The following is a 24,168-nucleotide window of genomic DNA, read 5'->3' on the forward strand; positions in this document are numbered from 1 at the left end:
GCGTCCTTCGTGGTTCCAGATCCACGAGGATTCTGCGCTCGTTCAACGATTAAGGTTATCGCCTTAACGGGAAACACGCCAGCAGGAAACGCGCCGTCGCTCCGCGCGTATCTCCGTTACACCCGGTAGATAAGCTGATCCGCCGATAAACGCCTGCCGAATCGTCGTCGTTTGCGACGCGAGCGGAGAGCGAGATATCGCGGTTAATTATTTACCATTTCATTTTTTATTCTTCGCGCGATTAGGACACGTCCGTATGACGCGTGCTCAGCTAGCTCAAAATGGAATCAATTCATCGTCTTTTACGATAATATCGACAACGCATTGGCAAATGACAAATGTAAATTTTTTTTAAATATTATTTAGAGACATTTTGTTTTGTTCGAGCAATTTTATTTAGCAATTATTCTCCCATCATTAATATTTAAAGATGATAAAATTTAATTGTGAATAAAATAGAACTCGAGACACGATGAGATTCATGATTTGCTAATAATCATATAATTTGGGACAATAACGTGCTAATAACTGTGTGAAAATATTTCTACGACTATTGTAATAAATCTTAATTTAATTGTCTCATTTTTTATTTTATTCGCTCAATAAATATTGTTTCATTCGACAAATAGGGCGCTACTATATCGTTATAAATTAACAAACTCCCGATTATAATATAATTAACGTAAAATTAATTGCGATAGGTGATAATATTTTTATCGACTCGAGCAAGCCAAGTATCTCTGGCAGGAGAGAAGCTTCTGCGCTATACACCTTCGGACTACGCGATTGCCGGATTCGACGGGAAGCCAAGCGAATCTCGGACCATGGCGAGAGCCGGATCGATGAGCGAACCGAAATTCCTGATTTTACGACAGCAGCCTGTCGTAACCCCTCGCGCGTCACACAGCAGAATTACCGCGATATCACTTGGGGCGTTAGCCGGATAAGCCGCTAACCCCATCCACCTGTTGCCCCTTCTTACACGTTCTCGCGTTTCGATCTCGATCTTCGTTCGTCTTCATTCCTCGCGCGGCGACGGTGATGGGGAGGTGAGGGGGAGCGGTGGGGGGGGGGAAGGGGGCCCTCTCCCTCCTCTCCCTTGTTCGTCCTCCTTCGATCCACGTGTAGACCCTCGGGGGCCCGCTCGTCCCTCTTCCGTCAGCGTGATGCCGACTCTCTCTCGCTCTCTTTCTCGCTCATCTCTCAGCACCTTCAGGCATCTCGCTTCTCTGCCACTTTTCTCCCTTTCTTCCTCTTCTTCACCATCCTCTCGCTTACTCCCGTTCCAGGCCCGGGTCTTCAGCGGTCTGACGTGTTTTTTGCGAGTGCATACCTCGAAGCAGCTCCCGAAACAGTAGCTGGTACCCCGGTACAGTCCGGGCAAGTGAAAAAAATCGCCGGTCGATCCTTTGCAGTTGATCGTTAGATTGCGACTGAAACGACGTATGGAGAGATATATCTCAATGGAAAACTCAGAGAAATAAAAATATTTCGTTTTTTCTCGACTGGATTCAATGACCGCATATATAGTTTTATATTAAAATTTTATGCAAGTTGAAACGTATACAAGCAATGTGTCATTGAAATACAATCAAGAGAAATTAGAATTGAAACATAATTTGTATAAATACATATAAAATGACGAAGAAACTCTGTAATACGTGTATCTGCGATCTGTTTGGCTAAGACTTATTATCTTGAAAAAAATGAGTAATTCACATGTTGTTGTCAATTATTGGAGATCGCGTCACGGTATATAATACGCGCGAGTATATAACGGCTGATTAAATTCTATAATTTCGTAATTAAATGACCGAGATTAAATAGCGGCGAAAATCGCTGATTGCGAGCGAACGCGAAACGCGGCCGGAAATGGTGAGGGATCACGGAGGGTTAAACGCCGGCTCGTATCTCACGGCTCGTTCTGCCGTTTAGGCTCGTATTCCACGGAGGCGTCATCATCGACGAGATCCAGTTTTACAGACAACGAAAACCATCGCGTCGCGCGCGGTGCATTTCGCACATCGGCGGCGGCAGCGGCGGTGACGGCTGATAGTGTAGGATTGTCGCATTCTGGGTCCAGTTGACCCCAGTTGACACCGTGGACGGCTTAGCCGTTAGTGTTAAGTTCAGTTCACTCATACATAAATCTATGTCCGCGCGCTTTTATGCCTCAGCCTGGCTTTTTGCCGGCGCTGAATTGAGCACGTGCTCAGATTTCATCGGCGACGACGCTTAGATCATCCGGCTCGCTGCGATCTACGAGCGCGAGCCGAAACGTCGCAGATTCGACCGAGTTTAGGCGACGCGACACTCCCATCCGTGAATTGCCGCCGAAGGTTTTTTTAATCGCCGCATTGCCTCCATTGCAATCGCGCCTAGTTAATTCGTACACGAGCTGATTTTGAGAAATAAATTACTGAGCAACGATAACCGTCTGTCACAAATACATTTCGTTAGAAATGTCAAGGCTGCTTATTGTAGGCAGTTTCCGTAAACACGTTATCGTTTTTAAAAATCTCGTATCAATTTTCAACGTATTCTCCTTTGTAGAAATTTTTATGATAATCGTATGAAAAAAATTATACGGCTGTTAGAAGTATCGCATGTGCGTATGTCCGTGTATGTGCGTACCAGGGAATTTTGTCTTCGGAGATTAAGAGCAGCGAAGGATTTATATTACCCCGCGGAGATTACTACGTTCTCGTCGCGATTATACACAAACGGGTGATGAAGTAGAGCACGTGCTCAAAATAATTTACATAACATGCATAGAAAATATTGTTCTGCAACTTTTCTAAAGACGAGTGCGAAAAAGCTGAAGGAGAGAACTTGTTGCCCGTGCAATAAGCGTAAAAATAAGCAAATCATGCTTTCCGATATTAAATTTTTTACGCGTCATCTCTCCTCGACGGTATATAAAAAGATTTTCTTATCTACATTCTTATATACACCGTAAGGCTTATCGAATTAATCTATATTACATTCTCATCTTCTTTTAATAATCGAAATGGATGGGATCAATTCTCTCTATTTTCTTCTTCTTTGTGCGCGATAACGTTAGGATAAACATACTACGTTTTAGTAATGGACACAATAATGATCGATATCATTCAGAGTGGTCGCATTGAGATCATACTTATTATCCAAAATGCAGAATTGGGAACGTTACTCTATAAAAGTAACGCGTTATCGTTACCGTTATTTTTTGTAAAAAGTAACTCGTTACCGTTACTCGTTACTAATTTTAAAAATTAACGCGTTACCGTTACCGTTACTTGAAAAGTAACGACTCGTTACTTTTTCGTTATGTTTTTGTTTTTTTGTAATGCTAAAATAAGCTATTAGATTATACAATTATTTAATAATCAATATTAAATGTAATAATCTATGTTACAATTAATAACTCTAAATTAGTCTCTATATAGCAAGTGTTTTTTTTATATTAAACTTATTTAATGATTCTAATTTTTTATGTTAATATCTTTACTTTTCAATACGCTTATCTTTATAAGAATTTAAATTGTAATTTACAAATTTCAAATTTGTCGAAAATTTTTATGGAACATTGTTTTTAAATATTGATAAGAGAAATATTGATATTATTAAGAGTGTATTCCAATATTCACTATCAGTATTGTAAAATCTATAATTTACGTTACTATAGATTTTCAATACTGGCAGTGACTATCGGAATGCAGCCAATGATAGAAGGCTATAAAATATTTTTCAAAAAATACATCTATTGAATAGATATAAGATAATAAGGAATCAAAAAATAACGATAAAAGTAACGGCTAATCCGTTACCGTTACTGTAAAAATGTAACGACGTTACCGTTATCGTTACAAATAGAGAAAAGTAACGATCGTTACCGAAAAAAAGTAACTGTAACGGTAACGATGTTACAAGTAACGCGTTACTTCCCAACCTTGCCAAAATGAAAGTGTTAATTGATGTTTTTTCGCGGTTACAGAGCCAAGCGTTGGCGTTGACACACAAAGCCTCCCCGCCATCGAGACCGAGCAGCGTGTCCTCGTTACCGAGGAGCCCTCAGTCTCACCAATCCCAGCAGTCTCAGCCGCAGAACACACCTCAACCCCCATCGGTGCATCCACTGCAATCGCAGACACCTCTCAGTGCACCCCACACACCGTTTTCCGCGCACAATCAACACCCGAAACAAGAAATTAACGCCAGTCCCAAGCAAGAGGGTTTCGATCTCAGCAAATCCGCCTCCAGTACAGGTAAGTTTCTCTCTTTCTCTTCGTCTTTATCATTTGCACAATTAAATATTAATTTATCTATCACTTATTCAATTATCGATATATTTCATTCTGACAAAATTTGAGAATTTCCCTTTTCATTATTAAAATCTACATATATTCAAAGTTAATTATTTTATAATCAATTTTCAAGATTATTTTATAATATATTACGTATATATGATTCATATAATAAAATAGAAAAAAAGATTTGTAAAATAATACAAAGAAAAGAATTACAATCCTACTAAATTTAACAGAGTCTGCTTTCTTGTACTTCGTACGATCTAATGTTAGTTTTCCTCACCGTTCAGTCCCTAGCCTCGAGTGCATCTGTGTACACTACATTACCTCGAGCTGCATCCCGGGTTTGACGGCTTGCCCGGGGTTCCCGCGGCCGTAAATCGTCAATTCGCCGGGCGAATTAAGTTACCTTTTACGAGAGATGGGGATCGTGTGAAAACAGCTTTAACGTCTTTACAGCGCGGTCGGGATTTGCTCGGGGTGACGGTGGCAGGGAAAATGCGGTAACGATGCACCGATGTCACGTCCATTAATGCACTCTGCCGAAGCCGAACGGAAGCGACATTAATCGTCGTCATTATCTCGCGTTTGGCGAAGGTCGATATAGTTTCTGCGTAATAAATAAGAGAACGATATATTTAAAATTTATTCAGTAATTTTGCATTCGTAATCTCACAAAAAGAATTTTTTCCGCTCTATATATTTAATCAATTAATATTCTTCTTGTTAAAAAAAAAAAAAAAAAAAAAAGAACAGAATGTTACATATTATAATTGTATTTTTGTCGTTAATGTGTTAATAAATAGAGTAATAGTATTGTGTAATATTGGAATGATAATTATATATAATTTTAGAATGCTTTTTATTATTATTTTACTATTTCTCTACCGTAAAAAATTTTTAAAAAGAAATATGAAATGAATAATACGGGGAGTCTGTTGTTCAAAATATCTCTTATTTCATTCGCGACAATCTAGAAACTTAGTTGCCATGTCGCGCTATAAAGTCCACTTCCACCGAGAATGACGAAGACGTATGTACTCGATGGAGGTTGTGCGAGAGGGGTCGTTAAAGCTCGTAAACGAGATAGACTATCGGCGGAATTTCCTTGATCCTCGATAATGCGGTGAAAACAATTTGCACGCGTTCGTTTATAGTTAGAATTAAATGCCACATAAGCGGAAACGCGACGATTAGCTTTCATGTAAAATTCGTAAAAAAATAACGGCCATGAGAGAATTAAACGTCCATATATGGCGAACTTATCACGAAATATTTATTGATAAATGAAACGTCCGATAACGATTTATTAATCATATTTCTTCGAACGTAAACCAGGATTGAATCCTTTTTATTCAAAAATTATCTCAATATATCGGAAAATATGTATTTGCTATTTTGTAATTATATTTAGCGATTGATAATACAATGTAACGATATGTTATGTTTTTGGAAAATATTTATGTTAAGACCTAAACTTATTTTAAATATGTTGGGTATTTTGGATAGTATAAGTAATATTTTTTTACATGTATGTGTATTCCCTATAAGAAAAGGATCAAGTTTTTACAAAGCGAAAAGAGCAAGTCTCCCATACGTGTAGAATTATAATTGAAGGGACGATTATAATTGAATCCGCGTTTAATCTGTCATTTATACAATATTATCGTAAGACTTGCCGTTAAATGCGCACTACTTTTTCTCTACCTTTGTTATCTATTACAATGTCTTCTTTACAATGTTGCTGCGAAAAGAAAAACATGGGAAGATTACATCGAGTTAGATCGCTAAACTACGTGTCCCCCATGATTCTTTTCTCAGACTAACTTTGAGAGAGAAATCAGTTTTAAGAATTCTTAAGAGAAGGTTCACTGTGTTGATCGTGACGATACGAGGGCATGCAGGAATGCAGGGAGCCGAGAGTACATATTTGCTTTTCCAGTCCCGACCTACGCGAGGAGAAAAGGGTGGCGCGACGCGATGGGGGATGCGGGTGGACAGAAGCACGCACTTCCTAAATCTACGGATTTCGAGGATCCCCCTTAAATCTCCGTGCGTCATAGTTAATCCTTCCCTTCTCTGTGCACGTGGATCCTTTTCCTGCCTTTTCCAGTTCTTATCTCCTCGCCTTCCTCCGTCGACCATGATTTCTTTTTTAAATCCTACGAAAAGCGCGATCCACTTATTTCTAACTTGGACGATAATGCGGGGAATAAAATTTATAGCACAGAAAGAAAACATCGTTATACGCGAATAAAATATTAATAATCGTTATTATAATATTTTTATTATTTGTCGCGTATAGAATAACGCTAAACTTTGAAACATACATGACTCATGGATTACAATACAATTACAATTTTTAATAATTACGTTCAACTTTGTATCTTAACAAGCGAAATGACCATAAACAAGAGCTGGAAAAAAAGCAAACCAATGCATTCGAAGATGAGTTTGTATCGCCTTTTGTTAAAAAATGATTTTGCGTCGGGACCTATGAAAGGTGAGTTGGAAAGAGAGATGAGATCGTTTGTCCCCTTTTAGTCCGTGAGCCGTAAGCGTCAGCTCGGAATTAGGATAATCGTCCGCGTGTGTTCTGTCTGGATTTACCTGGACGTCTATATACGCGTGTCCGTGTGCGCGGATGGTGACTCGGAGACGGGGACGAGGCGCAGCTTCCCAGGAGCAGGAGGATGAAGGGGAAATGGGAGGCGTAGAGGGAAGAGAGAGAGTGAGAGAGAGGATATTGTGACCCTTACAAACTAATCCGGATTAAATTCGAATCCCTGGCTATGCGGCTAGGCGATCTGCGAACGTCTACCGTGGTGTCTTGCGCCATACGATCGGACTCGTTACGCCGTTTAACCCTATACGCGATGCTCCCTCCAGGGAGAGATAGCGCCTTTTGTGGCGGGCTGCCTTTGAATTTCCACCATTTTCGCTCCCGCGTCGATCGACAGAATGAGAAAGTACCCGTGTGGCATAAAAGAGAGTTTTGATTTAGTAATCTCCAGGCTTGCGGGCGATACAAAAAAGAAACACTCGGCCGGGGAATATATATTCATAATTCGCAGATAAGAAGTCGCGATAACTCTGTTAACTAAAAAAAAAATTTGATATTTATAAAATGTAGAGAACGTAGCATAATCCAAATGGCTCTGAAGATTGGGAAAATCTCATATTTTTGTGATTTAAATTTATTTTAATTTTGAAGATTTTTTCTGCTATTTAAAAAATTAATAGTTTTATATTATAAAATATAAATGATATAATAGTAAGTGCAATAAGCGTTTAGCAAAATTATGTATTCTTTCATAGAGTGAAGAATTTATAAATTGCGGATAATTATTTCCAATACGAAAGAAGAGGAAGAAACATTATCATATAGTATTATAAAAATTTAATAAATTTAATAAATCTAATATTTAACATTTAAGAAGAATATAAAAATAAAAAAAAACCCCAAAAATTTCTTTTATGTTTTAAATTAAAAATTCATTTGTTGTTTAATGGAAACGTTTACGAATTAGAAATTCATTTATCCGAAATAAAATATAATAATATAATATACATACGAAAATCGGCAAAACTTTATTATCTTCTCTCGGGTCTCTCCCGATTCGAGAGTGATTCTCTCACAGGACGCCCTGTATATGTTCTAGCTTTCAACCTGACCACACGTTAAGCTAAAGGCAAAATCGATATCATAACTCGCGGAGAGCAATCATGGGCCATATTGCGGATGGATATTTCTCACATGTGTATACACAAGCGGGCGTGCGCCTATTCTTAATATTCTTACATTTTATCTTAAACTTTATTGAGCAAATTCTCACGTAATATTAAAAAATTTTATTCTTCGATAAAGATTATTAATGAAGTAACCGTTTAGTCCAATGATTTTTAATCTCACAGTTTTGATTTTGAAAAAAAAAACATATCTGAAATCATCCCTATGCACTTCATTGCGAATGCATATTGAAAATACATTCGCGGTAGAGTGCGTAAAATGCATGTTGTATTTTAAATAATACAGAGCTGGAAAAATATGGAAAATATCGATCGGCGCAGTCTTATGAAACGATAAATTTCGATAAAGTAACATCCTTGAATCATCTCTGTTCTACCCAAGTTTATCTTGCTGGTAAGTTACCGCGTGCGCAAAGAGAGATGATTTTATCATCGCTTCCATAAAATACCGAGTTGGACAAAGATAAAAAAAAAAATAATAATAATAATAATTCCAAGCAAACCCCACAGATCGATACGTCATTGAAAATCGGCGCTTTAATCGGCCAGGTAAAAAATTACATAGGCCAACGGATGCATACTTTCGGATACACCCTGTAGACAATGTGCTCCGCACCGTCGATGGAGCACGCACAGGATACGTCGAGTGAGAGAAGCGAGGTGAGGACGACGAGGTGGTGGCGAGAGGGCGAAAAGGGGAAGAACCAGGGGTGGGAAGGGGAGATGGGGGAGGGTTAGGATTAGCTGAGTTGTGTGCGTTGGATTTTGGATTTGGACGGCGGGCGGCGCACACACGACCAATAATCCCGGATTAATCCCGGACTCACGTATACCCGCGCGCACACATATGCGCGGAACACGCCCGCGAATGCGAGTGCATACATGCAGTCCGGTCAAATCCGGTGACGCAAGTGCACGTGTGCGTGTGTGCACCCTTGCGCACCCCGATACACATACAAATACAAACGCATACACATACATACGAAAGAGAAAGAGAGACAGAGAGAGTTGAGAGAGAACCAGACCGGAGCCACTAAAGGATTTGGCCACGCACACACAAAACGCGGCTCGCACACGTACGCGCGGCGCCCAAAGATAATCCCCACGAATACAGAGCCCGGATAATCCCCGTGCAGGGCCGCGCGTATACGGCCTGCTTTCTGTTCCGTATATGCGTACATACGTACGCGCGCACTCATACGCGCACCGTGGATGATGGTTCGTACAAAAGGGCGGTCGAGAGGCTGCCGAAGGGGAGGGCGGCGGCGGGAGGACTATGGCAGAGCACACAAGGTTTAGAGGCTAAGCGGCTCATCCCCCAGGAAGCTTTACATCCCGTCCTGATACGACGGGAATTCTACGAACGATTCGAAAGATATTGCGCCTGTATGCGTCAGCATCTATGTATGCGCGCGATCCGCGCGAATACGTGCATCGGCGAGATATTGGTCGGGTGCGAAAGAGATGTGGAACAAGGGGCGCGCTTTGTCGCGCGGGATGATGGAAGAATGACGAAGGAAAACGCGCGGTGACGATGATCGGGTTGGTCCCGGGATGAAATCCATCCGCCGGAACGAATCGCGAGGAGGATACGAGTCAGAGTTGCGAGAAAAATTGTCGATTTTATATCGCCAGATTTTCGTTCGTCAAACTTCATCTCTGAAAGACGATCATCAAAGGCAGTCATCAATCGCGCAATATGTCATTTTTTAATTGACTATAGTTATGCCGACGCGTAAAAGTAGTCGTCTTCTAATTGGTACCGATTAGAACGATATCCCTTTGAATTTTCTGTACTTAATTATTATTTCTGACTTTAAGGAAAGCCAATCATTAGTACGAAAGTACGATTATATAATAAATAGATTTTTAACGATGCGCCATTTTAGATAAATGTTAAAGTGAATAGAAATCATAATGCCGATTAAGAGAACGGGAATTATTACGAGTTGATTTTTCAGGAAAACTTCAGGACAAACATTACATTTCCATTTGTAAATGATGATTTCGATATTTTTGTCTTCCTTATATATATTTATACATATATACAAAAGAATATATTTTGTCGCTTAAAAAATTCGTAACTCATATGGGGTAATATACAGTTTCTCTTCATGGGAGAAAAATTCCGAAAGATACGCGAGGTCGTCGGTCTATGACCGTAATCTTAATCCCCGGATTAAACGATACGGGATTTGTATAATCCCGCCATTTTGTCTCCGAGAGGCGCGCCTTGGGATTAAAGAGTCTAAAATCTCGCGGCGGCATCTCTCCGACGATAAATCTGCGGATTGTGACCTTGGATTACGTAATGCCGAATACGCCGTGTAATAAATGATTCATAAAAAAGATTTAGCGTCCTCGCGCCGTGTGTCACCTGACTTTTCGGCGTTTCTTGTCCGAAAAAAAATAGGAAGAAAAAATACAAAGCCCCGATTCCCTTGTAATAAAGATACAGTGGGATTTCGGGATTGCGTCGCTTTATCACCGCCAAGTAATATCAAGGTTCGCTGGCTTTGAGCCGTTTGCAGTTCTATTAACAAAACTCTGATTATCACCATGCCGCTGTCATTTAATCCGGGATTATGCGCGCGACGCTATAACGGCGAATAAATTATATGTAACGACAAGCCGAAAACTCGCGTCGAACACAGAAATAACGGGTTATTTGGAGGATTCGAGATTAACGTATCAACGGGAGACCGTCACGAAGCAATAATAATCAATAACTTTTCGCTTCGAAGGATGATTTAAAATTTTTGAACAATAACTCTTTTCGGAGAAGCTTGATTATTAAAATGCAAAATTTTATAAACATTTTTATATATACACGTATATATTTTCTCAAGGAGAAAATCTGTAATCTACCTTAATCCTTTCTTAGGGAAAAGTTTAATTTGAATCCGAGAAAAATTTTTAATGACGTTACGTAAACACTTGTATCATTCATGACACATGATAAGTATTACAGTATTGCGTACGTTGCTGAGAATAAAATTATATCGCTCACACGCGTAAAAAATAAAATTCTTCTCTTCGATTAGAAAGGGGATCGTCGTGTCTCGCGATCCCCAGGTCCACGTTTCTATCCCCTTGATCGGGATAGAAACTTCCCAGGAGATTATTGCGGCGAGTTTCGTGGGCCAGGATAGCAGGAGGTATCGAGAGGGATCACGACCACGTGTAGATCCTTTGTGCGTATCATCAAAGAAGAACGGCGTTTTATAGCCTGTTGCGCGAGGATACGAAGAAAGAAGGCGGCACACGCGCGATGATTCCGTAGCCTCTCTCGGAGTCGCTCGTTCAAGGACGTGCTCCGCGTTCCGAGGAGGCTTCCGAATCACTCGCGCCCAAGGGATAACGCGGATATCCCGCGCAAGGGAATTGGGATAAGGAGCGGCGGTGGCAATCAGGCTCGCAGGAAGCGCGAAAGCGCGCGCCTCGCGACGCGTCATATGAAGGCCTGATCCTCGCGGATTTTTGGGCTTCCCGGTTTTCCAGATCCTTAAAACGCGGCCGCATTCCCCCGGGCGGGATCCTTTGGCCGGATCCTGCGTTCCTGATGCTCAAGGGTCATCCGCTACCCTTTTTTACCTTCCTAAATGCTTATCCGTACTCTTATCGATCGCGTTACATTGCTGCGTTTGTCGCGCATGAGAATACATTGCTTTCTATAGTAATAATATTTATCTTACACTTACACGTGCATTTTTATAAACGTTTATAATGATAATTAAAAATATTGATAATGAGTTGTAATGAAAAGTGTTAAGTTTCGTTAATAGTCATCATGTAGAATGTAATTTTATTGAAGAAAAAAAAAATTTTAGTAGCGATAATTTCATTATTTCGTGTAAAAAATATATTTTCTTTTTACAACGCGGTATGAAATATATATTATTTGATAATATATTAGTTAATTTATATTCTTACGTATAATAAAAACAATTTTTTTTAAATATTTTACTATATTTTTACAAAAATAAATAAATTGTAACAAGAAACATTTGTAATATCTAGAGTTTCTATCTTTCACGCGTTTAACTCTTTTATAGCGTAATTATATGTGTGTTTATATGTAAGTATTCCAGTCTGCCAATATTTATTAATAGACCGACAACTTTTTCTATTTGTCGCAAAAAATAGTGGATAGTAGAACTAATTCAAGTTCAACGAATTTTACAAACTATATCTCGTATGTTATTTTAAAGCAACATATATCTTTTGTAAATATATTGACAGGTTGACTTGTGTCGACCCGGACTTATTCTTCTAATTACAATGTACGCACAGATATTATCTGTGTAGTGAAATAAGAGAAATGTGTGTGCCGAAAGCGTTTAAAGAGCTATTTGAATCAAGAAATAAATTGCACATAAATTGCACAAATTATTTCATATTCGATTATTATATTATTTACATTATTTTACATTAGTTTCAATAAATAGCTGCATTCATTATCTTCGACGAAGCATATTTCAAGTACATTAATTTTATAATAAAATTCTGTTTCAAATTAAAAGAAAGAGAGAGGAAAGGGAAGACATTGAGTGCGATCGAATGCGATAAAGAGACACTTCGGATAAGTCTCGATGAGCCCATCTTTTTTAGAATCTGAAGTATTGTATTGTATTTACTTTTTCGACTTTAATTAATAACTGTAACGTGTGATGATACAACGCGATTCATCTTTTTTACATTGCAAGTATATAAAAGTAAATACCATATGTCCGTTGACCCGATTACACTTGCCGCTCTGCGCCTCTTCTTGCCAATCTCCGCTTCCCCGCTGGAACTGCCCGCGCGATCGATGCATATAATTTATAGGCCTAATAGACGTCTCTCGTATCAGGAGCGCATATTCCGACACCGAGTGGCCGCGTCGCCCGTTCTCGGACACGTCGTGGAACGCCTATTCGGCAGATACCGGCTCCGAGGAGACTCTCTATCTTGCCGAAAAATATGTAAATGAGGTCCTTTGTCCGATACCTGTCGCCTTATTTTCGCTGCGCGGACAGCAGGAAGCGGCAGGAAGGTGTCCCGCATCTCGTCCCGGACCCTCGGAAATGCCCCGTGACCCAAATAAGGGCTTTTGTAGGACCCCGGCGATCAGGAGAGCAGGACACCAGGACGTGGCATTCTTACGCATGTGCCGCACACGCACCCTTTCTCGCTCCCTCTCTCGCATTCTCTCGTTCTCTCTCCCTCTCTCGTACTCGCCTCTACGTTTCTTCCCCCCCCCCCCCGGCTTTGCCATCCGCGCGTTTCGTATGTTCGCGCTTCCCCCCGGTCTCTCGCTCTATCTGTCTGCCCGGCCGAATTGTGGCACCCGAAGGACCGCAGATTCCAGCAGGGTGCGTATGCTACCCTGCTAGTTGTTTACGCACGAGAATCGTGAAAAAAAATCCTAGCAACCGGTGGCTCATCGGAGGAGGGGATAATGCGTGGATGAGCCTGCGCGGCATTTGATGATATCTTTTGGACGGGTCGTCGCAGCTTTTATTTGAAAGATCGCGGATTTATTATAGGATGTATAATATTTCAAATTAGAAGTACATTTTTCTATCTTTTTCTCTCTCATTTAATTTTTGTTCGAAATCATATATACAATAAATAGGTTTTTTTATCACACACATAAGTTCATTTCTTCAAAATCAAAAGTAAATATATCAAATCAAAAGATGTAAGACGCGTTTGTTTCTCTTCTTTCTCTCTTTCTCTGAAAAGAACAGATCTAATATATTTTGCTGTTAATTATCTTATTTATGTCTCTTTTGTTTGTTATTTGAGTATCATTCAGAATTTTCATCTTTATCATCTGTCGCCTAATTGTTTTACGAGACAAATCAAATAAGTGATGTTCGACTTCTGTGAAGGCAAAAATGGAGGGCAACGCGGTTAATGCGATATGACGATGCATTGCATCGCACAAGTAAAAATACGCTGGTCCAATTGCGAGTTGTTAATGTGTTTACTATTCGCATGTATAACGTCAAAGGATTATGCGATTTACATCGCATAAAGTTTTTTCGACAAATATGAAAAAGTTAACGCATATTCTTTTTACCCTTGATATGAACAAATACGATTATCTTTTGCGATAAAAAAAATGTTGAATCGATTTTTTTTTTTTTTTTTTTTTTTTTATATGATCTAATATAACCGATGAATATATGAATATTTGGGATGAAAATAATATGCGTGACAAACATATTTTTCGAAAAAATATCTCCGAAATATTAATCTAAAATTTATAAATATAACCGTATGTAACTCTTATCGGTGATGTAAAGTATGTAATGTAACTCTTATCAATGCGCATGAAATTCATACCGATGGCAAATTAATTGCCGTGTTTCTATCTTTCGAGTAAGTCCAACGTAAGCAATCCGCCGGATTATATAATCCCGTCATTTAGGACTTAGACTTACTAATCCTCAAAGCGGCCTCGCCAAACAAAACGCCAGGGTTATATAATCTCGGAGATTGGTTAATTCATTACGGATTACAGCCGAGACAGTTCGAAACGTAACGTGGACGAAGCACTTGTTTCAATATATTTAGCGATCATTCTAGCCAATACTAATTGTTACTCTTATTGATTTAGTAAATGTCAATTATGTAATTTTTATTTATATTTATCTTATATAAAGCCCAGATTTTTTAAATTAAGAAAAAAAGAAAAAATAAATGTTAAAATGAAAAAAAAAAAAAGTTACACAAGAGATAATTGTCCAAACTTGAACAGTACTATTTTTTTTCGATTCTTAACTTGCGAATCATAAAGAAATATTGAGCGAAAAGTATTTGTAGTGTATATTAATTTGATATTAATCCGAAATAATATGTTTTTCTTTTCTTTTCTACATCGATGTTTGCTCTGACATCACTTAAACAGAAAACGAAATAGTTAAAAGACAATAAAGAGATGCGAAAATCAGATGCAACATCGGCTCTTCGCTCTTTCTGAAAACCTCGGACAAATTTATACCTCCAGCACCAAAAATGAAATCCTGATCATTGCGACGGAGTGTCATCACCGAGAAACGCCGATGCCATTTGGTTACCTCTGTGCTCGTATAATGTTAGACAAACAATGATAATATCAGTGATGCTCTCCTAATCCCTCGGTAAACAACCCTCCGTCCGCTAAAGAAGAATCGCTCTTTTTAAAAAGAGTGTCTATTTTGGAAAAAAATGGCTCTATGGCTTTCTTATGATGCTAATATGAGTCTTCTCGTCGCGTGTTTAATTATACATGAATGTATCGAATTTTTCATACGGTAAAATATTACTTAAGAAATGATATATTCTCACATAAATATAAAGATAAGAATTATAAAAATATATTTGGAAATTTTATATGAGAGAGTAGTTGATATATCGGAGAAATGAAATTTGTGCAGGAAGAGAAAGAGAGCGAGACAAGAGTAATATATAATAAAAACTGTAAATTGTATTTTTTTCTTATTTTTCTCTTATGACAAAATCTTATCACGAAATATGAATATTACGTATATTCTTCGACGTATGTTGTAAAGAATGGAAAAATAAAGTAGAATCAAAATATTAATAGGATTTACATTGTATTATAAAAATATATGTATCATTAGAGAGATACATATGTGTGTAGAAATATTGAATAATTCATTATTTTCTCTTAATATGTTCTAGATATTATCCGAGCATTTGCCTCGTTAAATATTCATCTTGATATCTCGGAATATAAATTCTTGATACGGAGATGCACAATAACACGCAGAGATGTTAAAAATATTTCGATTCTTCGTGTTCATCATCGATTTCTGTCTACGTTTGTAAAGTTTCCTCGATATGTTGCTCGCGCCCTCGCCCTTATGATCTAAAATATTCAATTATATACGAGCTTGTCGCTCTTGTCGAACGGGGGAAAATCAATTACGAATATTTCGAAGATCTTTGACACCCCCATCACAACATGCCGTTTCCTTCCCCGTCCTTCCCCCGCGTTATGCTCTCCTGGCACGGAGAGGTCACACGATGGCCTTACCCACATTCTCATGGGATATCGTGGGGAGCCGACAGGGATGATGACCCGCCATCATCCGGCAACAGGCACGAGGATGGGAGAGACGACGAAATCCGGGGCTCGTAGGCATAGCGAGCAAAGCCCATGGACGATTTAGAGGGGATAAACGTAGAAGCCGATATCAGGCTGGTAGGATACGGAGGATCCTTCGGTAGGATTCACGAGAGCGCGCGTCGCAAAATCCTTACCTCATAAGGTCCTGGTGGCAAAACCTCCGCTAAATCTAGACAAATCCGTCGAACGGAAGTGGGGGAATTCGCTAATCTTCAATCCCTTTCTCTCTCTCGCGTCGGTCGAGAATCAAAGAGGCTCGAGAATGGCCTATAATATATGTATGCATATATACGGCAATATGATACAAGGATGAAAAAAATAGAAGAGAATGAATGATAAAATATTGTAGAAGAGAGTATATTTTACTATTTTTTTTCTATTATTAGAGTAATTTTTTTTATATCTAGATCTATTTGCAAAACAGCGCTACATCAATGCAATGCAATCCTATAAATTCTCAGGCGTTTTTGGAAAAAAAACAAAACAAAAACAAGTACACATGCGAGAGAACGCGATTGATATCTATTAATCCGCGATTCCTGGCTGCATCGATCGTACCGAGAAGATTATTGCACGTTAAGTGCATGCTTCGAAGATCTCGTGTAACAATTTAAAAGCTAAGAAGACTGACGTTAAACTTTGAACGAAAGAGACAGGATTATATTACATTTTCCGTCAACGCTATTGTAATTTATATTGGATTTCAAGTTTGATATTTTTCAACAATATTTAATTCTTTCCTTAAAAATCAGTATTATTATTTTCGTCCAGTCTCTCTCTCTCTCTCTCTCTCTCTCTCTCTCTCTCGATACGTAGATAGTTACAATCGGAACGATCCTTTGGATGATCCTTGCATTTAGCGACAGAGGCGCGAACAGGCGCCGATGCGTAATCATGAACTCCTGATATGAAAACCCCCTAAACTCCGTCTAAATCCAGGATCAGCAGCAAAAGGTCCCGCCGATAGTTATCCTGGCGCGCGTTTCCTCCGCGAAGATACCGCAGCGACTTGTCCGCGTTTATCCCATAAGATCCTGGTACAAAAAGCCCTTCGAATTCAACGGAAATCTCGGGAGCGACCGATGATCCTGCGACGCGCGGGTACAAACTTTCAATTCCTTTTATGTTTCCCTGCTGACTTAAGGACTCGAGTATCCTTAGAAAGCTCGCTAGATAATCTCGATGTCCTTTTCTCCTGTTCCCGTTGCGTATTCAAACGACCGGTAGAGGTATCCCGTGTATTCTCTCAGAAATTCGAGTCGCGATCATCTCGGCAAGGAGGAGGAATTCATTAATCAGAGACCCTTGTATCATTTGTGAACCGGCTTCGTCTTCGGCGGGCTTTGATCTCATTTTGACTAATTCTTCATCTCTTTGCAAAATTAAAAATGAGACAGTGACGAGGCGGGCGAGAGATTCAACTACCGGTTTAAAGTTAATCGACCTTGGTGAAAGTAGCCAATTAATTTTTATCGTCGAGCTCCTATAAACTCGATGTTAATAGATGCGTGTTTTGTGAAAAGGCGTCGTCGTCGCTGTCGTTGGCAAATAAGTCAACTCTTCCTCTCGAATTAATCCCCGATCCTGGAAGTGGCACGAAATAATCCGAGATTAAAGCTCTCGCGCGCGAGATGGGCTGCGAGCGATGGCGGCGATGAAAGAGAAGCGCGTATAAGCAAACTCGAACGACAGTAAGAGCGATCGAGGAGAGAAAGGAGCTCCGCTGCAAAAAAAGAAAGGACGGAACATGATCTTAATTCCGTCGAATAGGGACCGTCACAAATCTCGATCTTCCTGCTTAGCCGTCGTAGCCGGCCGAATAAAGGAACAGGGCCGGGTTGTACGAGGTGGGGGGGGGGAAGAGGGAGAGGATAGAAGAAAGAGGGATGGAAAATAATTTCACTTGGCCGAACTGGTTAAGATTCATAATTTATGATCTTGGCAATAATCCGCTGCGGGATGGAAAAGAGCGGGAAACGGAGGGGCGGTGCGGAGAAGGGGGAAAGGGGGAGAGAAAATACCGGGCCTAGGGATGGAGGCTGGGAGGAAGAGCGGAGATCGCGCGCGCGAGAAGAGGTGGGGGGTAGGAAAAAGTATATGCGAATGAAAAAAGAGAACGGTAGGTAGGACTTATCCTTTGATCCAGGATTTATTTAACTACGGTCCCAGCCCGGGCTTATCCCGGGGGAGGTTTTAACCATCAAGGGGGCACGCTATTGATTTTTAGCTCGAGGGGGATTAAAAGCGCACTTTCGTAACACTATACCGTCGCACACACGGACACCACACGCTCGTTATACACGCGCGCGCGCGCGCGCGCGTGTACACGTATATATGTGCATGTATTGTATAATGCGTATGCGATGAGCGATTGTCATCGGCGGATTCTCCAAATGTGGAGAAAATTCGGCGCCAGTTGAATTAATCGAAGCAGCTTTTCGTCTTTGACGTACAATCTCGATTGCAATTTTTCTCTCCCTTCTTCCGCCACATTCATTATTATTTATCGCTCTTAATTCTACGTCGCGTTATCGTGCTTAATTCTACGTCGCGTTATCGTGCTTAATTCTACATTGCGTTATCGAATCTCCGGACGTAATTTTTTGTTTGCTTAAATAATCCAACGCGAGAGTTATAAAATATTTGCCGCGCCACATTTAGGAAAGATACGCAATGTTTGCGATTTAAACTTAATGTTAAACGATAGATTCTTGTTAGCTATTATATAGTATTTTTCTCAAAGATACCGTTTTATGATATATTAAAAAATTACGAAATTTAATATTTAAAAAAAATTAAATGCAACGATGAGAAAATATTAGAAATAAAATTGTATGTATAATTTTATTTCTAATATTTATTTTTATATATATTGAAAAAAAAATATTTATATATAAATTTATTGTACTTTAAAATCTGAAATTTATACCACTTCCAAAACAAATTTGCGCGTATCATATTATAACGTAATTATAGGTAAAGTATTATAGAAATCTAAATCTATACAACTCGCATCGCGGTTAGAGCATCTCGTACATTCTCGATTTGATATATATCGTTATTATTGAAAAACAACCGTAATAAGGAAGACGCGAGCTGCGAATTCAGTTCACGATCGACCGTGACTCAATCACGCTATTCAAGACGAAGAGTATAGCGAAACGTAATAATCCGGGTGCGCGTGCCTTGTCTCTAACACGGATAAGTAATCCGTCGATAAGGGAAAATCTATTATGTACCGTGCCGTACAGCCGCAAGAAACAACTCCGTCATCCCCTTGTCCATCTTCCTCGCCCGCGCGTTATCTGCGACGTGATTTCATAACGAACGAGCGCGTTGCAGGGATCAAAGTGCAACGAACGACGGCGGCTTCTGGAAATCCGAAAGCCGACGACGAGACGCAACGAACTACACTCGCGGGGGTTGATTAAAAAGTCCGCGGCTTATGAGCGCGAGCGGGAAAAGGCACCACGCATGTATGTACGCATGAATCGACGAAGAGCCGACGATCGAAGATCGGCTTTGGAAGAAGAATACACGGTCGGTTATCTTCACGGGTCAGCGCCCACGGCTGCCGGCTTAATCTGGCGTCCGCGACCAAGGAAGAAGACGAAGAAGAGGAGACGACGGACGGGTCGAACGCTTATCTTTACCCGACGCTTTCTAACGACCATGCGAGTTGAGTGTCGCTTACTTTCTATCGTCGGTTCTCCTACGATTCTAAAGACGATCCATGGACAATTATCGCGCACGTTTCAATCGCTGCTGATAATCGATGCCGAGTCCAGCGATCTTTCGCTTGACAATCTTCTCTCGCGCGAATTTTCGTTCTCCAAAATCTCGCGATCATCCGACAAAAATATAATAATGGAGAAAATGATAGTGTACGATAAATAGATTAATTTAAAATGTATTAAGATGTTAATTAAGAATCACATTTTAATTATAGCAGAAATATATGTTACAGTTGCATTTTGCTGCCACTATATGAAATATTATCACGTAAGTAAGCCTGTAAATCAGGAATGCAACAGCTGGAACGTATGTAACTTGTGTAATTGAAAGGGCAAGTGAGCGTAATATTTACAGTGATTTAAGGTTATCTGCTTTAAAATTTAATTGACGATCACCGTAGTATGATTTAATATTTCGTATAAACGCTTTGGAAGTTAAATCCGTCAAATATTATCGCTTCATTAATTCAATAATGTATGCAGTAGAGACAATGGAAAATTATAATTAAATCGTTAGGGATAACACTTTATACTATAATCTCATACGCAATTGGCGGAATTCTTTTTACGCAATTGCGAAAAAAATTGTGCATTTTTTAACGAGATTTTCTTTTTTACCTGCGGCAAGATGTCTCTTCGTCATTAACGAAATGAACGTGCGACTTAATCGTGACACCGCGACCTATTTGTCTGCGCATTCAGTATGTATTTTTGCGCTAATGCTTCTAATAATTAAAACGAAGCGTTCGCGCTTGGAATAACGATCAGGTGCAACCGGCCGAATCGTTAACGGCTAGCCGGGCTGGTGCGTGCGTCCCTGCGAGCACGAGCTGTGTAAATCGTATTAGGGATTATTGCACGATCAAAAATATCCCCCGTAGGATAATCCCCGAAGATGGCGGCGATGTGTTAGTGGCATTAAGTCCGGCGTGTTATATCGCGATGCGTGTAGGTATACGGCGATCCCACCGACCTCACTTTTCCCTCTCGCTTCGCCACCCTCGTCATCCTATTCGTCTCTCTCTCTCTCTCTCTCTCTCTCTCTCTCTCTCTCTCTCTTTCTCTCCCGCTTTATCCTATATGTTGCCACGCGAGAGCGTGTGTGCGCGCGAAATCGTATGCGCTTGTCCGTCGCCACCGCCGCCGCGTCGGCCTCCGCGAAAATCCACGCCTCTGCATCCTGCTTTCGATTTATCTTTCTCCTCTTTCAGGCTCGGGGCAGGTGATGTCGCCAATGGGAGCTCCCCGACCGACCGGTAATAATCGTTAAAACGTCTGTATTTCGTCGAAAATGGCTGAGAACGATACGACGAATAATTCATATTTATCTGTAGCATCGTTGTATCGAGATTAATCATCGGGAACGATAACAATAAACGCGTTATAGGTCGAAATAGTGGTTTAATTCTAAGCTAAATTAAAAGATTTTTTTTTTTTTTTTAAATTAATTTCCGAATAAGAAATTCGATATTAGATATATTAATAAGTAGATTAATTTTAATCGTTGTGGCATAAATTTCAAGTGACATAATTTTAAGTTTCAAGGATTCAAAGTAAATCAGAGAATTATATGCGCAGTATTATTAAAATCACGCTTTTATTATAAATGTTGATAATTAATTTGTACTTACTATTACGGGCAATTATAAACACGAATTTTTTATTTACACGATACCGTAACACAATTATTGATATTCCAATCTTAAAATATATTAAAATATTGGCCATATTTTACTAATAGAAATTAAACAATCCTACTCGCGAGCGAATCACTAGTTAATTTCGACATATAATTCATCCCTATGATATTCACGGGTTAAATATTGATCTAAATAAGGATGGAGAAACGATACTTGTGACGATTAATGCGCGCGAGTTGCTTTCGCAGCTCTAAGGATACATTATCGAGAGATAAGTAAGAAGGGAAGAAAGTTATGCGGCAAAGGGAGACTTTTCGCAAGCCGAATTGTCGAATTGGCCTCCCTTTTTAATTATCCCGATGAGGATCACGAAGCCGCGACTCAGTCGACTCCATTGTGCATTCATAATGACCGTAGAGCTTTTAATATGTTCTAAGACTCTTATAAATATAAATATAAGGCAGTATCTCTCTCTCAAAAAAGGAGATCGTCTTCTCAATGTTGTGCACCGACGGCGATACAACATCGGCTTGTCACAAATACCGCTGTCTCAGCTTTGTTGCTGAATATATTTTTAATAGGATTTGTTAACTGGCGCGTTCTATGTCGCGTTGTAAACATAAAACTTTACATATAAACACCAATACACAACGTACGTTACTATTCTATAAAAAATTATTGAAGACAAGAAGTTGTGCGACAGGAAACACGCCGTTCATCTTCATTTTGTTTCGGAAGAACGTTTCCTATTGAGTAAATGGATCCTAAATCTATTTTAATAAGGATATTAATATTGACGTAAAAGGATCATTATTATACGATTAATTATTATACGATTACTTATTACTTGTAATTAATTTTTTTTTTTTTTTTAACTGAAGATTGTTTTTCATTTATCAAAAATTGATTTTAGTTTCAGCTTAAAAATAACGAATGTTAAGAAACAATTGGCAAAATTGAATTTACGCGAATACATACATCATCTTCGACGCAGCTCTTTGCAAAACACAATTGTCTTGATATAGTGTTGCAGTTTCTGTTCCGTGAAGTGCAGCGCGACTGTTGAAATGATATTGACAATGACCACGACTTATCAGCATTGTTTGAACATGAGAGCTAAATTATACGCAGTAATCATCATTAATTATTATTTAAAGTTTCATCGGCGATGATTGGTACTCTGGGAATCCATTTGTCTTCCGTTAACAACAGCTGCGTAGCAGCTTTTTGTTATTTCTTTTTTCAATTCCGCGTATCACGATATAGAGAGTAGCGGGGCGCGCATTAATCACTTGCTAAAACATCATGCGCGTTTTCGCGCCAGATCGCGTATACGTGACCGATGCAAATTCACGAAAAACATTGTCATTCTATCGGCAGTGTTTATCGTTTGAATATCTCGCGGTTTCCGCAATAAGAGAGGCTGCTATTTAAAAAAAATGCATATTAGACTCGTTATTATCTGGACTGACCAAAGGACAAGATATTCAAATAATCAATTCTCTCATTGTCAGATAATCGAACGATTTATCTTAAAATAAACAAATGATAATTTAACAGCTTTCTTTATTTTTTATGTTTTCTTTTATAAACTGCTATTTATATATATATTTTTTTAATATATTATATTATATTTTATGTACATCAAACTTGTGTAAATTGATATATGCATATCGAATCTTTCTTTTTCGATATCGTTTGGATAATAGAAATTTTACTATATTATCGTCTGTTCTTTCTTATCGTCTAATAACGAGTAATCTTGTTATTAGACGATAAGAAAATAGAGACGATAACATATTACATTTTATGACATCATCTTTAATGATAGAATAATAATTGTTTGAAATAATTTCTTCATTTTGTATATAAAGAAAAATAAGGAATTATTTCAATCGACAAGTTGATTGTTTCTAAGTTATCTCTCTTGCTAATTTCCTGCTAGGCTAGCCTAAGTTATTTCTCTTGCTATTCTCTTGCTAATTTCCAACATTAATATTTATTAAAATTATTAATGTCAATAAACTAAAAAGATGGAGACTAAAAAAATGAAGATAACCGGCGAGGAATTATCGTGAAAATCTCAAATGTGAAAGAATGTTTAATTAGTAATTTATAAAAATACAAAAATTTGCATCGCACACCCCGCGATAGAAAGCAGCCCTACCGAGACGTAGAGGCAGAGCGGAAGACGCGCCTCGTCGCTTTCGACGAGGGCAAAACAATCCTATTTCTTTCTTATGCAAAATCTCCGTACGAGTAGCGTGTTAAGGGATTAAAAGTCTGTTCTATAGGGTCAGCCGGGGGCTTACAAGGTCTAACAAGATTAGCCTAAGACGCCGAGTCCGCATACCCCGAGGATTATATATTATGTATTCACGTGGATATATTCGAACGCAGATCTAGTTCGAGTTTCTCCGCCGAGTAAGAAGCGCAAGTCGCGTATCGCGTATGCGAGTAGTTGACGATCGCGTATGATTTAATACGTTAAGTACGGCAGTCTTGGATCATTAAGGGCGGGAATGGGCGCGCAGCAGGAATTAACGAATCTTCGGATCGCTAAACGAAGTCGGGACGAATATTGTCGGCGGAATATTGTTTTCTCGGCTGTACGATTGAAATTCCTCTTACAT

General features: G+C 39.2%; 1 protein-coding gene across 1 annotated transcript in view; it reads left to right on the top strand.

The window, feature by feature from the left end:
* Dve (SATB1_N and homeodomain domain-containing protein dve) overlaps positions 1-24,168 on the top strand; it is a 46,613-nt gene that overhangs the window by 5,645 nt on the left and 16,800 nt on the right. The window contains exon 2 of the mRNA XM_070293015.1: positions 3,977-4,247. Within this exon, the coding sequence (XP_070149116.1) occupies positions 3,977-4,247 (271 nt within the window). The remainder of the gene's footprint in view (positions 1-3,976; positions 4,248-24,168) is intronic.

This window comes from Polyergus mexicanus, unplaced genomic scaffold, assembly GCF_030449975.1.
Source record: "Polyergus mexicanus isolate NDT 795.1 unplaced genomic scaffold, iyPolMexi1.0 SCAF_3, whole genome shotgun sequence".
Classification (NCBI taxonomy): Eukaryota; Metazoa; Arthropoda; class Insecta; order Hymenoptera; family Formicidae; genus Polyergus; species Polyergus mexicanus.